Genomic DNA, 17,021 nt, shown 5'->3' with positions numbered 1-17,021 from the left:
GTGCCACTCCACGTCCCATAGGCAAGCCGAGTACCACTCGGTCACAAACATCTGCTTGTGACAGGCACCACAGGATTTGTAACCTGCTGGCTTTTAAGGGGCTTCCCTAACACACCAGAAGAAAAAAGGTCTTAAAAAAGTGTTTGACAAAATGTTGAGAAGAAGTCAGTCAAAAAGTGACTTGAGGTAGCCCCTCAGAAACGCACTGACTGGAGCAGTAACAAAACAACTGATGTCAGCATGCTGGGGAAGCATCTATATAGGCACTACACATGTCACTTCTGACACTGGTGAGCCAATCATATGCAGTTCTAAACAGAAATTCTAAGCAGGAAACCTTTCCATGATAAAACTAGCAGCCATACATTTTGCGTTTGTTAAGTAACTCATTTGGCATAATGAAGTAGGATGAATTGGGGGAGAAACAAGAGCTGTTATTACTCAGAACAAAATATTCACTGTGACCTACACTGAGCTCACAAAAGATTATGCATATTTAGTGGACGGATGGGTTTTTAGCTTTTTATTCTATGTATCATTCAACGTATATTACGGTCTAAACATATGTTTTCAAACTTATTTTCCTTACCCCATTTCCTTTTGGTGAAATAGGCGTCAGCGCCAGGATCGTTAAAATGTCTGCTCATCATTGTCTCTGCTCCAGCATGAAAATCATAAGCAAACACCAGCGCTGAAAAACAGATAGCATATAGTTATTTGATCCCCAGCTTACATAGAAATTAAAAGAAAAAGTTCTGAATGTGAATTCTTCAACTTACAATGTTCTCCGAATGCTTTAGTGGTAAATACTTCCCTCAAGGTTACGATATTGGAGTGCTGAATTTTTTTCCACATATCCACCAACATCATGCACTTCGTGTTCACAAGTCTGAAACCTGCCAATAAAACGAGCTGTAAGTAGTATGTAGTAACTTTTAATATTTTAGTTAACTACGAAAATTATCTATTTTTAAATACATCTCTCAGCAAACAAAAAGTCCTACATCCTGCATTGCTCGGACTAGGACTGAAAAATAAGCTAAACTCACAATACAACTAAAAGAACAAGTTACTTACCCTTAGTAACACCCTTTATGGTGAACACTCTAACTGCAGGTTCCTCACCTTCAGTTTATCTCCAGGCACCAAACTGGATACTTTGTTCAGCCCCAGAAGGGACGATAGAGCCACACACAAATGTCAACCTTACGCAATTACGTCAGTTTCTTTCTTGACTCTCTCCACACCCTTGGAAGCAGAGTCCAACAAAAATCAGAGGCACTAGCGTGCATATCTCTACATTGGAACCCTTTTAGAGCGAAAAAAAGAACATTGCACAGAAAGAGGCAAAAAGGGCAGTGAGGACTCTGCAATTAGATAAAGTATCCACTAGAAGAACAAGTTACTTACCTTCAGTAACTATCTTTCTGGTGGAAGCTATTACAGATTCCTCCCCTTGTGAATATTTTCCAAGCATCAGACTGTAACCAGAAGCTTCAAAGCAGAACTCCTGGGCCAGTAGGTGGTGTTGCATGCTGATATCATTCCACTCTCTAAGTGACAAGTGAAGATACATGTAAGCGCCACCTATGCATGATAATGTCAGTTGCATTCTTAGGACGATTAAGAGCTCCGACGCAGAACCCATTGGCTTGATTAGTGTGCAAAACTCTAGGGTGGGACCTTTTTCAATGGCAAAGAGTCCAGTTGACAAAGTGGGAGGGTCGTGAGGAATTTACAGTTAGAGTATCCAGCAGAAGGAATATATCACTTCCCCTGTAAGCATATATTTGTAGCTTGTAGTGCCATAGATGAATAAGTTACTTACCTTCGGAAACGATATATATCTGTGAGAAACATTAGTTAGTGATAGATTCATTACTTTAGAATTACCCCAGGCGTCAGACTGGATCCAGAGAGTTTGTCAGCAGTACCTCTGCGCGTCGGAAGGTGGTGTCGTACTGCTCCGCGTCCGTCATTGGCATCGTGGTTGCCGAGATGATGTTGCAGCAGCTACTTAGACGCCGCCTTCGCGCGCTGATATCAGTTCTGTACACGACTTTCCACGCCAGGAACGCAGAGCCATCCAAGATACTGACCACTGGTGCATTGAAACTAGGGCCCTGAAAGGGGTGACCGTAACCCTGAAATCAGTTTGCAGAACAGGCAGGATGGGTGGGGAAGTTAGGAATCTATCACTAACTAATGTTTCTTACAAATATATCGTTACCGAAGGTAAGTAACTTGTTCATCTGAAAGAAACACGTTAGTGATAGATTCCTTACCTTAGAATAGAACCCCAGCAATACCAACCCCGGTGGTGGCTCTGCGAACCAAGATCACACCAGGAAGATCCGGAGAACAGAACAGCCAAAGAAGCCGTCTCTCCGGACTTGGCTGTCCAGGCAATAGTGCTTAGTAAAAGTGTGCAATGAGGCCCACGTAGCTGCCTGACAGATGTCTTGTAAGGGGACACCACGTCCCAATGCAGTAGTGGGAGCCGTCGCACTGATGGAATGGACGCGCAGCCCCACCGGAGGCTCCTTTTTTGCCAGAGGATAACCGGCAGGATTACTATTGCAACAACACATCATCAGTAGGGTAAAACTAACCTGTCTCACGAAGGTCTAATCCCAGCTCACGTTCCCTATTAGTGGGTGAACAATCCAACGTTTGGTGAATTCACAAGACAACCCATCGGGAGATAGTCTGCTTGTGTATGGCCCGACCTTTCTCGGCGCCTACGTAGCCAACAAAGAGCTGGTCATCCACCCAGAACTGTTGAGGGCGATTCAGGTAAAATGAGAGCGCACGTTTTGGGTCCAGACGGTTGAGGCTCTCTTCCTCTCTGGAAGGATGTGGAGGCGGAAAGAAGGTGGGGAAAGTGATGGTCTGCCCGATGTGAAAGGCAGTGACAACCTTTGGCAGAAAGAAATGAAATGTTCTGAGAAAAACCTTGTCCGATGGACAGACAGAAAAGGAGGTTTGCAAGAAAGAGCCTCGAGCTCACTCCCTCTCCTAGCAGAGGTGATTGCAACCAGGAAAGCAGTCTTTAAAGTTAACAGATGAAGAGGAGAGTTGTGAAGGGAGGGCACATTAAATATGTGAGAACCAGGTTCAAGTCCACTGTGGCATTTCGAAGGGAATAGGAGGGAAAAGATGAGTAATGCCTTTGAGGAATCTATTTACAACAGGGGATTTGAAAAAAGAGGGCTGATCAGGAAGCCTAAGAAAGGCTGAAATAGAGAAAGGTAACCCTTGATAGTGCCCAGAGCAGAACCTTGCTGGGCCAAAGAAAGAAGGAACAGAAGGACTTCTGAAAGAGGGGCAGAAAAGGGATCATTAGCCTTTGCTGTGCACCATGCCACAAACTTGCTCCATCTGTAGGCGTATACCAACTTAGTGGAGGGACGCCTGACTGCCAGAATGACATCACAGACTTCAAGAGGCTAGTCAAAAGGAATCAACTGCCGCCGCTCAAATTCCACGCAAGGAGGTGGAGGACTTGACAGGTTCGGGTGGAGGACCGTCGCCTGCTGCTGCGACAGAAGATCCTCCTGAAGAGGCAGTCGGATTGGGTGATCGATGGTCATACTGAGTAGCTCGGGATACCAAACTCTTCGAGCCCAGTCCGGAATGACTTGGGCCCGGTCGCGGCGGATTTTCTCCAGCACTCTGTGCAGAAGTGGAATAGGTGGAAAGGCGTACACCAGAGAGTAACTCCACTCGCGATGAAAAGCGTTGCCTAGCGAGTGCCGCCTTGGAAATTCCAACTCGCAGAACTGCTGACATTGTGAATTCTCTTCGGTGGCGAATAGATCTAACCAAGGCTCTCCCTACTGTTAAAAGAGTCCTTGTGCCACTTCCGTGTGAAGACACCATTCGTGATCCATCAAGCACCTGCGGCAGAGTTTGTCCGCTCTGGCGTTCAGTGAACCTGCCAGGTGTCAAACCACCAGGGAAATGCCCTGATGTTCCAGCCATGTTCAGAGGCGCAGGGCCTCCTGACATAGGGTCCACGACCCCACCCCACCCTGTCTGTTGCAGTACCACATGGCGGTGGTGTTGTCTGTGAACACCTGAACTACTCTCCCCTTGACAGAGTGAAGGAATGCCTTCAGTGCAAGTCGGATCGCCTGGAGCTCCAGAATGTTGATATGGAGCTTGGACTCCGCCGGAGACCAGAGACCTCCGATCTCCGCCTCCCCCATGTGGCCGCCCCATCCCATGAGGGACGCATCAGTCACCACTGTGTGCTCCGGTTGGGGAAGGGAGAGGGATCTGGCACTGACCCAATGTAGGTTCATAAGCCACCACTGCAGTGCCCTACGAGATCTGGACGTAATTGGACAGGTTCCCCTGATGCTGCGCCCACTAGAACTTCAGGTCGCACTAGAGCCTGCACATGCCAGATGGCATAATCAACCAGCAGGATGCAGGAGGATAGAGGCTGAATGATCGTAATCAGAGCCTGAATATCCTGGACTCACCGTTCGGGACGATAGACCCAAAAGTGTGTTGTATCCAGAACCGCCTCTATGGAGGGAATCAGGAGCTACTTTGGCACATTTATGGAGAACCTGAGCAAATGCAGGAGGTCGGCCGTAGTCCAGAGGTGGGAGGCGAATGTCCGGGGCGAGCCGGTCTTCAAGCGCCAGTCGTCGAGATAGGGGAAGAATGGAACCCCTGATATGCGCAGATGAGCTGCGACCACTGCCATCACTTTCATGAACACCCAAGGGGTGCTTGTAAGGCCAAAGAGGATCACGGTTAAAGTGCTTGTGGCCAACTGTAAACCGCAGGTAACGCCGGTGGGACGGCAGGACAGGAATGTGAAAATATGTGTTCTGTAGGTCCAACGCTACAATCAAATTTCCAGGGTCGAGGGTAGACAAGACCTGAGCCAGAGTTAACATCTTGAACTTCTTCTTCCGGAAGAAGCGACTGACGTCCCTGAGGTCCAAGATAGGATGCAGACCCTTGTCCTTCTTGGGCACCAGAAAGTAGTGGGAGTAACAACCACGTCCTACTTCTGGCGCAGAAACGCGCTTGTTGGCCTGCTTGACCAAAAGGGCAGCGACTTCCTGTTGAAGACTTGCCAAGTGATCCTCAGACATGCAGAGGTACTGGGGTGGCATGGCTGGAGGGGTAGTCTCGAAGGGAAGGGAGTAGTCCCTTTGGACTATTTGTAAAACCCACCTCTCCTAAGTGATGGTGCGCCAGTGGGGGAGGTGATGGCGAATCCTGCCGCCCACTGGTGTTTTATGGGCATGAAAAAACAGCTTAGGAAGGTTTGAAGGTAGTGGCGGCTGGGGTGGGGGTGGACTGCCATGCCAGTTGACCCCCTGACCCAGCGGGTCCCAAGTCTGCGGCTGCACTGAGACTGTTGCTGCGCAGGCCTGCAGCTCTTAAAGGAACGTGTTGAGCGCCCATTCCGTTGCCACGGAAGCAGCGAAAAGCAGAAGACAGAGGAGGGCGCATGGCGGAAAGGCCTAAGGACTTGCCCGTAGCCCGCGAGTCCTTAAAGCGCTCCAAAGCACTATCTGCTTTGTTGCCGAAAAGGTGATAGCCATCAAAGGGAATGCCATCAAACTGTTCTGGAGATCCTCAGAAAAGCCAGTTGTCCTCAGCCAGGCGTGGCGACGGAGTGCCACCATCGTGGAAATCGCCCTGCCCAGCGAGTCGGCATTGTCAAGGCCACAACAAATAGTTCAATTGGCTGCATCCCTTCCTTCAGCAATAGCTTGAGAGAGCACTGTCCAGGCCGCCTCCGGACATTGCAGGAGTACGTCCACCACCGTATCCCACAGAGTGGGAATAACCGCCCAAGAAGCATGCAGTGTTCACAGACCAAAGCCCTGAACTGGCGGAAGAAAAAAATCTTCTTACCGAAATGCTTCAGTTTCTTGGATTCCATGTAAGGTGGTGCGGTAGGGAATGCACTCTTGGGACGCAGAGGCTTGGACAACCAACTCTCAGGGGTGGGGTATTGGAAAAGGGGGTCTCCCGGGGCGAGATGACGGCGTTGGGCCACGTTCCTATCCACAGGAGCCCCTGTGGTGTGCCTGGACCAGGTGCCCAAAAGAATATCCGAAAGTGCATCGTTAAAAGGCAGCAGTGGCTCCGAAGAGGTAGCTGCCGGCTGAAGCACTTCTGTCAGGAGGTTAGTCCTGACGGCCACCATAGGGAGCTCGAGATGGAGGGCCTCGGCCGCCCTACGGAACACCACTGTGTAACTTGCACCCTCCTCCGTAGCCACGGTTGGAGGAGATCGCATGCCAAGGTCAGGAGAGGTATCAATAACACTCATCCCCCTCCCAGTTCTCCCCTTCCTCCGAAGGCTGACAAACAGGCCGAAAATAAGGAGGCTGGACATAGGGATAGAAATCCCCCATCGGCATCAATCGACGCCGGTCCGGCGCAGAATCCACATCGGGTCTGAAACCGGGGGCAACGTTGTCCGGTGGGCCAGGCAACGTCAGAGGTGGTGCTGGAGGGGGCGGGGTCGGTGAAGGTGTCACAAGGTCAACTGGCATCGACCGGTATCCAGGCCCAAATCTATGGGGGTCCTGCAGCGCCAGGGCCGGAGCCGACAGCGATGTCGGAGCCGCCGGCAATAAAAGGCTAGGACCCCCAGTTAGGCCCTTAGGCGCACCGGTGAGGCCCGACGGCCCAAAGAGGCGAGCCATGACGGACAGAAATTCCTGCAGCTGGGCTAGAGTCGCCAACAGACCCGGGAAGGGCGGGTAGGCCGACAGCGACTGCGTAGGCTCTGCCGGAGGCACCACCCGCACCCTCAGCTGAGTCGCGCGAGGTGAAATCGGCGAGCGATAGCCCTTCTTCGACTTCTTGGAATGCTTCGTCTTACCGGATCCCGAGTGCAAAGACTTTGATCCCGATCAACGTGGTGGTGGCTCCGCGCCTGGTCCCTCGACCTCCCACGGGACCAGGACCTTGAGTGGCGCAGAGCAGACTGTCGGACTTCTAGCAACTTTCGGGACCGCTCCCGAAAGTGTTCGACGTCATGGCCCAGCAGTCAGAGCACGACGTGGGGTCATGGTCACGCTCCGTGCAATAAAGACACACAAAATGCGGGTCCGTCACCGACATCATGCGATGACAGTCCCCGTAGGTTTTGAAGCCAGGCATCCCTACTGCACCAGACGTCGATCGACAAAAATTAGAGACCAAAAGCCTAAAAAGAACTCAGTCAAAAAGCGACTGGGGGTACCGCTCTCACCGCATCTGCGCTTGCTGGCGTGGAAAAAGAAAGAACTGACGTCGGAGCACGAGGGCGGCGTCTAAGTAGCTGCCGCGACGTCATCCCGGTGACCATGACGCCAACGACTGACACGGAGCCGCACAACGCCACCTTTTGACGCGCAGGGGTACTGCTTATGAAAACTTTCTGGATCCAGTCTGATGCCTGGGGGTAATTCTAAAGTAAGGAATCTATCACTAACGAGTTTCTTTCAGATTCATATGGTTAGCATACTCCTGCCATCTAGTGTTGGGCTTGAACGTTTGCAACTTGTTTTTCTTCGATGAAGGCTTGAGAGTCATGCAGTATAGTGGCTCCTCCTATAGTCTGTACGGTGCATGTTCATTGGCTTCTTTGTTAGATTGTTTTTAGGCCCATCGGGTGAGTTTTGGATAGAAGCAGCGAAGAGATAGTAAAGGTGAACATGCAGCTTATGGTTTAATGAAAAATAAGTGTATAAGGAGTGTAAAGGCATGTCAGCCACTAGATTCCAGGGAGAAGGGGGTTTGCATATGAATCTACAGCACTAAATGCTATGAATAGATGCTTACAGGGTAAGTAATATGTTTAATTTGTAGCATGTGTTGGCTGTAGACACAAATGCTTAGCATCAAATGTAAAGCAGTGCTCCCCAAAAGCAGTGGCTAGCTAATGGTTGAGGTAGATGCTTGAAAAAGTGTTCATAATATAATACAGCTTAATCCACTCTAGCTTGTCGGTTAGCAAAAACATCAAAACAATAGTGTTTTGCGAATGTGTGTGGGTTATTCCATGTAGCTGCCTTACAAATATCCAATAGTGGAATGTTTCCTAGAAAAGTCAGAGGCTGCTTTTTTACTTGTGGAATTGAGCTTTGGAGCTGTAGGTACTACACACTTAGCTTTCTGGTAGCAGGTTTGAATGCATTTTACTAGCCACCTCACAATTCCTGCTTTTGATATTGGTGAGCTCTTTTGAGAGCTTGAAAAAGCTATGAAAAGTTGAGTTTTGCATTAAGGTTGTCATTTTGATGTAGTACATAACCAGTCTTTTATAAACAAGGGTGTGTGGAGCTCTGTCTGCCATGGAGTCTGGTTTAGGAGGGAACACTGGGAGCTCAATGGTTTGGTTTAAATGAACAGAAGAAAACTTAAGGAAGAAATTTTGAGGTTTGTTTGTTCTCAGTACTTATTTATCCAGACAGACCAGGAAAAAAGGTTCTTGTAAGGTGAGCACTTTAAGTTCACTTATCCGTCTGAAAGATGTTATAGCCTCTAAGAAAGCTACCTTTCATGTGAGGAACTGTAAATCACATGAATGTAGTGGTTCAAAGAGAGGACCAATAAGTCTGGTGAGAACTATATAAAGATTTCAGGCAGGTGCAATGGAATGAGGAATGACTTTTCAGTCATTCTATAAAAGCTAAAATAACTGGAATTTTAAACAGACATGTATTGTCTGCTTTGCATGTACGCCGCGAGTGCTGTTAAGTGTAACCTAATAGAGGAGTATGCAAGGCATGCTTATTGTAACTGGAGTAGAAAGGAAACTAGGTTTTGTACCATAGAGGAACGTGGTTGGATAGGTTATGCTAAACAATAATGTACTGATCTTTCCAATTTAGCCGCTAAATACTATCCCAGAGTAGTCCTGTGAGCTTGTTTTAGAATGGTCAAACATTCTTGTGAAAAGATTGAGGTACCCAAATTCTAGGACTTCAGGAGCCAGATCAATAGCTTGAGGTGTTTAGGGATGTGGTACGTGACCATCACCTGCTCCTGAGTGAGAAGACTTAGTCAGATTGGCAGTTTCTCGTGTAGCGCAACTGATAGTTCTGGCAAGGTTGTGAAACATGCTTGTCGAGCCATTATTGGGGTGATTAGGATTAATGTGAAGGATGTTTGTATGAGCTTCTGAACTTTGTAGGGAATGAGTGGAAGAGTAGAAAAAGAATAAGCAAATATACCTGATCGGCTGGTCCATAGGGTATTGCCTTTAGACTGTGGGTGAGGAAACCTGGAGGTGAAACTTTGCCATTTCGCATTCTGTGTGTGGCAAAGAGGTCTATCTCTGGGGTTCCCCACTGATGGAGGTATGAGTGGAACAGTGTTGTATCGATTTCCCACTCGTGTACCTGCAGACTTTATTCTGCTGAGCATATCAGAGAAGTAGTAGTCCACCCCTGGTAGTTATTCTGCTAGATGGTAGATATTGTGATATATGGCCCAGTGACATATGCACTCTGCTATCTGCGAGAACTGTATGGAGGGTGTGCCCCCTGTTTTTGAAAGTCGTACATGGCTGACATGTTGTCGGTGCAGACGAGAACCACCTAGTGGTAAAGATGTTGTTGAAAAGTTTTGCGAGCTAACTGAAATAAAAGATGCTCCATGTGATTGATATGTAAATATTTCTGGACAGGAGACCATAGTCTGTGCACTGTAAAATCTTGCATATGTACCCCCCAACCATGTGAGGATGCATTTGTTGTAAAGGTCCGTTGAAGAGTAGGGGATTTGAAGGGCTGCAACAGATTGTTGCTGTTCCACTACTGCAAAGAGCGATGCGATGGATTGCTGGCCCTACCAACACTAGATCTTGTAGAAGTCCCTCTGCTTAAGACCATTGTGATTGGAGGCATTCTTTTAGGGGGCGATGAGCAGTCAAGCGTGTGGTACCAGGGATATACATAGGCCATCATACCTAGGAGGCTCACGACTATTTTGACAATAACCTGATGATCTGGTTGAAAAAGAGGCAACTCAAGTTGGAAATTTGTACTCTTGCAGGACTGGATAAGCTTTTGCTGTGACCGAGTCTAGGGTTGGCCGAGGAACAGCTGCACTTGCAAAGGTTGGAGGTGGGATTTTGTAGCACTGATCATGAAGCACAGCTTGTGTAGAAGACGGATTACTTTCTGAGTGTCCTGCAGGCGTTGTTTGCTTGTACTTTTGATTAGCTATTCGTCTAGGTATAGGAACACGTGTGTGCCCCCCTTTTTTGCATTTGTCACCCCAAGTGGGACGGGTATACCCAGACGCAGGTCCCATGCTCTCCATGCCACGGGAGTCAAGCTATCCTGGCTGATGAGGGGTGAAACCCAGAAACTGGTCCTAGGATGCTTGTTTCCAGTCCAGGGAGGACCTGTCCTGGCAGTTCGGGCTTGACTGTTCCCACTGGGCGCAGGATGAAGACTGATTTGCAAATGGCTGAATTCAAACTGGAATGGCATGGTGAGCAAACAAACAATGGATTTAGGCCCAGATCTGTGTACTGGGGTGAATATATGACATTGTTCTGCATTCTCTCCATCAATGTTTCCTTTTTCCCTTTTTGAGATGAGCTGCTACTACAGCGAGATATTTTGTGAATACTTTTGGAGCAGTAGTCCCTCTCAATGGCAATATTTTGAAATGATAATGTTGACCACTGACTTGAAAACGGAGCTAGTCACTGTTTTTTGGGTGTGGTCCCTTAGGAAGCAAAATGCGTGACCTCAACCCCGGTTACCTTTGTATTGTGTCTTGTAGGATGCTCCTCTTGTGTATTGCAATTGGTAGAAGCTTTGTGACTTTTGAGAGGTGGCTGTGTCCGCGGAGGTAATATTTTTCGATGCCCCCCTATATTGACCCCACTGAAACAAACCTCTATGCTGGTATGTTTGGAGGGCACCCATGGCTTTAGCCGTGTTGGTGTTCTTTTTGATTTTTTCCAGCATTACATCTACTTGTGGGCCGAATAGGTGTTCCCCATCAAAAGGTAAGTTGAGTGGGTAACACTGGACAACGGGGTTAAAGCCTGATGCTATTAGCCAAGCATGTCGCCTAATGATAATGCTGGTGTTGATCTCTTGTGCGTTGGTCCCTGCTGCATCTTAGACGCATTGAATTGTGACATGGATATGAACCTCCCTTCCTCTACTAATTCAGACCCTCTTTGTTTGTACTGGTCAGGAAGGTGTTGGAGCAACTCCTGCATCTCATTCCACTGTGCTCTGTAGTACCTGGAGAGAAGGCCAACAGAATTAGCAATGCGAAGGCGGCTGGCTGCTTGCGCATCTACACACTCACCTGCAGAATAATATATTTTGCTTTCCTTGTCAGTCGGAGGAGCATCCCCAGTACCTTGAGAGTTGACCCATTTTCTGGTGGTATGCACCACCAGAGAATCAGGTGAACATGTCCTTTAATGTAAGAAGGGTCAGTTGGTGAAGGTTTGTATTTTTTATCAGTCCATGGTTTGAGGACCATAGGTTTTACAGGTTGCTTAAAAATCTCAGTAGTGGGACTAAGCATTCTGTAGGAGGCTGGCTTAGTATATGGTGCCCACTTATGTGAAGCACCTTGCACTAATCCAGAAAACCCCTATGGTGATTTTAGGGGTCTTAGACAACCATAGAAATCTCTCTAATTGGTAGCTTTAGAGAGCAGCCTTCAGGCTTAGTCCAGAAGGAGTGTTAAGCAGCTTGTTTCACCAGCACTAATCCTATAGTGTAGGTTAAACGACAAAGAACCACACAGTGTAGTTCTAAAAAGTTATATTTATTATACACTCACTAACACACTGGTATATCTCCTACCCGGAGATATCAACACAATAAACACAATACTTTAAATGCAAACAGGTAAGTAAGCACAAATACACAGTGGTCTCCAGGGGGAGACCAAACCATTTACCAAAGAAGTGGAATGCAAACTCCAACCGTAGTCAGGACAATGACCAGAAGACTCAGTAGAGCTGGGGACGCAAGGAACCACCCGAGGTAAGTACCCAGAAACCCCACTGAGAGAAACACAGCTGTAAACTAAATTCAAGTCAATGGGATAGTCACGGTTGCAGTTTTTAAGAAGGATCTTTCCCAGTTGACCCTGAAGAAACCCAGAGGAAGACAGAAGGTTGGAGAGTCACCCCACCTGTGGATACCCCAGGAACCAGGATACCTACACCAAGGAAGCTTGGTCCAGAGGTGCAAAGTGACGTCGGAAACTGTTGTAGACCACAATGGAGAACTTCAGAAGAGGTGCCACTAGCGAAGAAGGTGAAAGAGTCTGGCGATATCAAAGGATGGATTCTTGAAGAGGAGAACCTGCAAGCAGCAAAGGACAGTCTATGCCACTCGGAAGTGACCAGGAAGCACAGAAGACCAATGACCACAGATGACAAAAGATACAGGAGTGATGACGGTGACCTTGTCGCTGCAGCTGTGAGGACCAGGCAACGCTGTGGAAGACCAGGAGCCGTTCTCGAGCTGTACCACGTCAGAAGTCAAGATCCATGGGGTCGGTGTCGGCGGGAGCACCAACAAGCCTTAACAGCAGCAACAGACGTTGTAAACGAAGAAGGTTGGGGCCAGCAAGCTCCAAGGGACTCACCAATTGCAGGGGAGTCAGAGTCGGCGCTGAGCAAGCAGGGGAGTCCACTGAAGCCAAAAAATCCCCTCAAGAGGACCCACAGGCCAAAGGCACAGGAGTTGCAAAAGGACCTCGAGCAGCTCACCTAAAATGAAGGCCCATGGTGCAGAAGATGCGGTGAGGACGAAAATCTTGTCAGGAAGGTGCTGGAGGATGGAGTTTCTTGTAGCCTGAAGATCTCTGGATGATAAAGCCAAAAAGCCTTGGCAACTGCAAGTTGACACGGAGCACAGGGGTTCTGTTCCAGTGAATGCGGCAAGGGATCCAGGCCTCATGCATGCAGAGAGGGCAGGGCAGGCCAGGCCACTATGGAGGTGCAGAACCACCACCTGTGTTGCAGGGCCTTTCTGAGTCCGTAGGATGTCAGGAGCAGCAGACCGGTCAGCTTCCTTGCAAGGCCTGCAGATGCAGGGGAGCGATTCCTTCACTACAAGGGAGATTACTTGCGGTGTCCTTGATGCCTACAGGCCTGGAGAGGAACCTGGATGAAGCACAGGCACAACCGATGCAGAAGAGTGGCAGAACAGCAAAACCAGGAGCATCAGGAGTCTTCCTTGGTGCAGTCTCGGTTCCAGGCGAAGTCCAACGAATTCTAAGATGCCCAGAAGGTTGAAGTGGTTTCGGGTTTGAATCTTGTCCCATGACGAAGCTGAAGAGCCACTCATAGGTAAGCCCTTCGGTACCCTGAGAAAAGGGCAGGAACAATTCAAGGATCCCTGGACAGAGGGGCTGGACAGAGGGGAGAATACTGCCATGCTCTTTGTCTAGTTAAGGGCCAGTGCGGGAGCCAATGGCTACCGGAACTTGTCCAAACTGTAGTATGCAAGGAGGGCACCAAATTTGCCCTTCAAAGCAGTCTGGTGGACTTGCAAGCACCCCCAGCCCAATACACTAAGTCCTGTCTTGGAAGTGGTCCCACCTCCCTGCGGCAAGAAAACCTTTTCTTCAACCTTCCCCATCTCAAGCTCAGCAGCTGGAGGGCAGAAACTTGGCTGTGGTCGGCAGCAACACTAGCTTGCTGTTAGACCCAAAAAGGCTGATACCAGGATTATATAGGGGGGCATCCTATTAGAGTGCTCCAGTACATGGGATCCTACATCCAACACTGGGATCGGTGTTGGGGTAGGATTCCAACATGTTTCATACCAAACATGACCAGTATCGGTGCAGCCAATATATAGTTAGACATTTCATATTTGACTTGATGTCCACTATATGTAGTAAATGGCTTACTGCACATAGAAAGCCTGGAGAATCAACTCTGGGGCTTGTAGAGGGACCCTGCTCATGCAGTGGCACCATCGTACTTGTAACTAAGCACCCTGCCCTTAGGACTGAAGAGCCTGACATAGGGGGTGACAAGGGAGGGAGGTTTTAAGTGAAGAGACCTCAGAAATAAGGAAACTTATATCTGTGTTAAGTGGTGCTAGCACCAGCTTACACAGGCTGCAATGGCAGGACTGTGGTCACATTTTGAGTGGTCCCTCATGGGTGGCATAATACATTCTATAGCCCGTGGGAGATCCCTGGTGCACCTATGCCCTGGGTACCTTAGTACCATAAACTAGAACTTACAGGGGTACACCAGTAGACAACTGGGAAGGTACTAAAGTACTTACAATGGTCCAATTTAGGGAGGATGCACATTGACTAGGGTATTAGGCCTTGGGCTGGAGAGACGGTTTTAGTGCTGAGGGTTTTTTAAGTTCGGAAAGCGCTCTGATTCTTTCTGGTTTGGGCTCTGAAGGTTTGGAAGTCTTTTCCAGTGTCACTATTTTTGTGTTTGACACCTGCTTTGAAACTGGCTTTGACCTGGTAAGAGTTAGTGCCTTTGTTTTTCAGTGCCTTTTGAGGATTGTTTCGGTAGAAGGACGACTGCCTGCTTCTTTGCTTTATGCAGGATACCTCCATAGCCCAAAGGCTCCATGAGCCTGTGCAAGTGTCTTTATGTGAGCTTGAGAGCCTTTCATCAAAGTACTCGTATGTCCTGTGGAGGCATCTGGGTTGTAGTCGGAGCAGTCCGTACTGCTGGCAAGAAGGATGGGGATATCCAACTGCACGCTTGGGCTTCTGCCTCCTTCTCGTCGTCTTCCTCAACATAGAGGTGTTGTGGCTTGTCCCCGAATGTATGAAGAGCTTGGGCTCGGTGCATTGTGCGGTGGGCCCAGCACGGCTCTCTTCACTGATGAAGTGTTTTCTGCCAACGGAAGGCCAAGCAGGCTTCACACATCTCGTCATGTGCAAACCAGATAGTGATCTTGCCTGGAATATTTTGAGGGGCACTTGGAGCAGAAGCTGAAGGGAGTTTTTCCCATCACTCTGCGTGCGTAGAGTGAAAAAAGATGGCAGTATAAATTCTGGAGGCCAGAGTCGAAAACCCGGGCCCGAGCAGGCAGGAAGAAGATGGTAAAAAAACAGTAGTTAGCTGTTTTTCGGTAATATCTATTGAAGGGTGATGAATCGTCACTGAAAAAACTTTGCTGGAAAATGCAACAAAGCTTTGCTCCAGGAGCTCCAAGACAGATGTTCGAATCCGACGGCAGAGAAAAGCAATCTAACAAAGGGGCTAATGAACATACGCAATACAGCCTATAGGAGGAGTCACTATACCTCATGACTCAAAAGATTTCTTTGAAGAAAAAGAAGTTGCAAACATCAGAGCCTAACACTAGATTGCAGAAGTATGCCGAGCATATGTGTCTACGGCCAACACATGCTACAAATACATTACTGAAAGTAGCCAACGTGTTCTTCTGATGCATAATTCCTCACCTTGTGAACAGATAACAGAGCAGTACCTTCCAAGATGCCTTCTAAGGTGGTGGGCTGTTAATTGGCTCATACCAAAAAGCCCTGCAGAACCCAGCGGGCAAAATGACCCGCTAGATGGGCCTGACTGTCGAGGACGTACTGCTTCATGACAAAGGTCAAGTACAGGAACTCTGTGTGCCAATGTATAGGTGGCAGCTATACCCATAGTGGAATGAGCCAATAAGGCTTCTGGTGGCTGCTTCTTAGCCAGTGTGTAGCAGACCATTATGCAGAGAACAATCCATCGTGAAATGGTTTGTTTTTACACTACCCTGCCCTTTTTTGCTTTGTTAAACCCTACAACAAGCTGATCGTCAACCCGATATTCTTTGGTCAATAAGTCTTGTAGAGCGCGTCTCCTCTGCCTTGAGGGCATTCGGGCACTGGGGTATAGGTTGTCTCATTCGAAAAGCCAGGTTTTGAGTTCTCTTCTGAATTCCGCCAGGGTGGGAGATGCTTGTAGATAGAAGGGCAGGTTGTTTCAGGCTTTCACAGCGAGGTAGAAGACGAGGCCTCTGCTGCTGCAGATGCAGAGGGGTGGAAGTTGATGCAGTGGTTGATGTAAGCTAGTCCCTGGTTGTGTAGTGCTCAGTAGGCGTGTGTTAGGAGCTTGAACTGGCATCTCCTGTTGGCAAGGAGCCAGTGGAGGCTCCTGAGGTGGGGGGTGAAGTGGATGCTTCTGGGGAGGTTGAGGATGAGTTTATCTGCTGCGTTCTGTATGGTCTGGAGTCTCTTGAAGACTTAGGTGGTGATTCCGGCATAGAGAGTGTTCCTGTAGTCGAGACAGCTGGTGATGAGAGCTTGGGTTACGGTTTCCCTGGTGTTGATGGGGATCCATCTGAAGATATTCCAGAGCATCCGTGCGGACTAAGACAACTTTCCCTCTTAGGTGAGACTGAAAAGCTTTCAGAGCTAGATACATAGCTAGAAGTTCTAGATAGTTGATATGAAAACTACTGTGCTTGATGTCCCATAGTCCCTGAATTGTTAAATTGTGGAGATGGGCACCCCGACCTGTGAGAGACGCGATCTGCGGAACAGGGTTGATGTAGGGTCGCCCTTTTGATACGTTTTTTGTGTTCCACCACTGCAGAGAGCGATCGGTGCGGCTGTCTACCAACACTAGATCTGTTAATTGACCCTGAGACTGATTCCACTGAGGTGCTAAGCATTCTCAAGGGGGCGCATGTGTAACCTAGCATAAGGCACTATTGCAATGCATGATGCCATCATTCCCGACAGGTGCATGAAGTGCTGACCCTCTAAGTATTGGTTGGTCTGAAACTGTAGTAACAGAGTTTGAATATTTTGAATTCTAGCTGTATTGGGAGAGGCTAGAGATGTGTGAGGGTTTAGAGTCGCTCCCACATAGGCCTACATCTCATCTCCTTAATCAGGGTGTGACTGAGGAGAGCCCTGAGCTGTTATCTGTAGTGGATCTGAGCCTGGCAGTTATGGTAATGGTGAATAAGGTGGAGGGGATGGCAAAGCAGGGTGAATGGGACTTGTATCAATGTCCTTCTTCTTGAGAGGAATCTTATAACCAGTATCCTCTGAAC

The 17,021-nt window shown here is 48.4% G+C and overlaps 1 protein-coding gene across 2 annotated transcripts in view; it reads right to left on the bottom strand.

The window, feature by feature from the left end:
• PAN3 (poly(A) specific ribonuclease subunit PAN3) overlaps positions 1-17,021 on the bottom strand; it is a 1,108,727-nt gene that overhangs the window by 565,022 nt on the left and 526,684 nt on the right. For both annotated transcript variants that reach the window (XM_078657124.1, XM_078657125.1), the window contains exons 12-13: positions 780-896; positions 590-691 (exon numbers count right to left, since the gene is read on the bottom strand). In XM_078657124.1, coding sequence (XP_078513250.1) covers positions 590-691; positions 780-896 — 219 coding nt within the window. The remainder of the gene's footprint in view (positions 1-589; positions 692-779; positions 897-17,021) is intronic.

This window comes from Lissotriton helveticus, chromosome 8 (assembly GCF_964261635.1).
Source record: "Lissotriton helveticus chromosome 8, aLisHel1.1, whole genome shotgun sequence".
Taxonomy (NCBI): domain Eukaryota; kingdom Metazoa; phylum Chordata; class Amphibia; order Caudata; family Salamandridae; genus Lissotriton; species Lissotriton helveticus.
The sequence above is the reverse complement of the archived record's forward strand: the minus strand, read 5'-3'. Positions and strand labels throughout refer to the sequence as shown.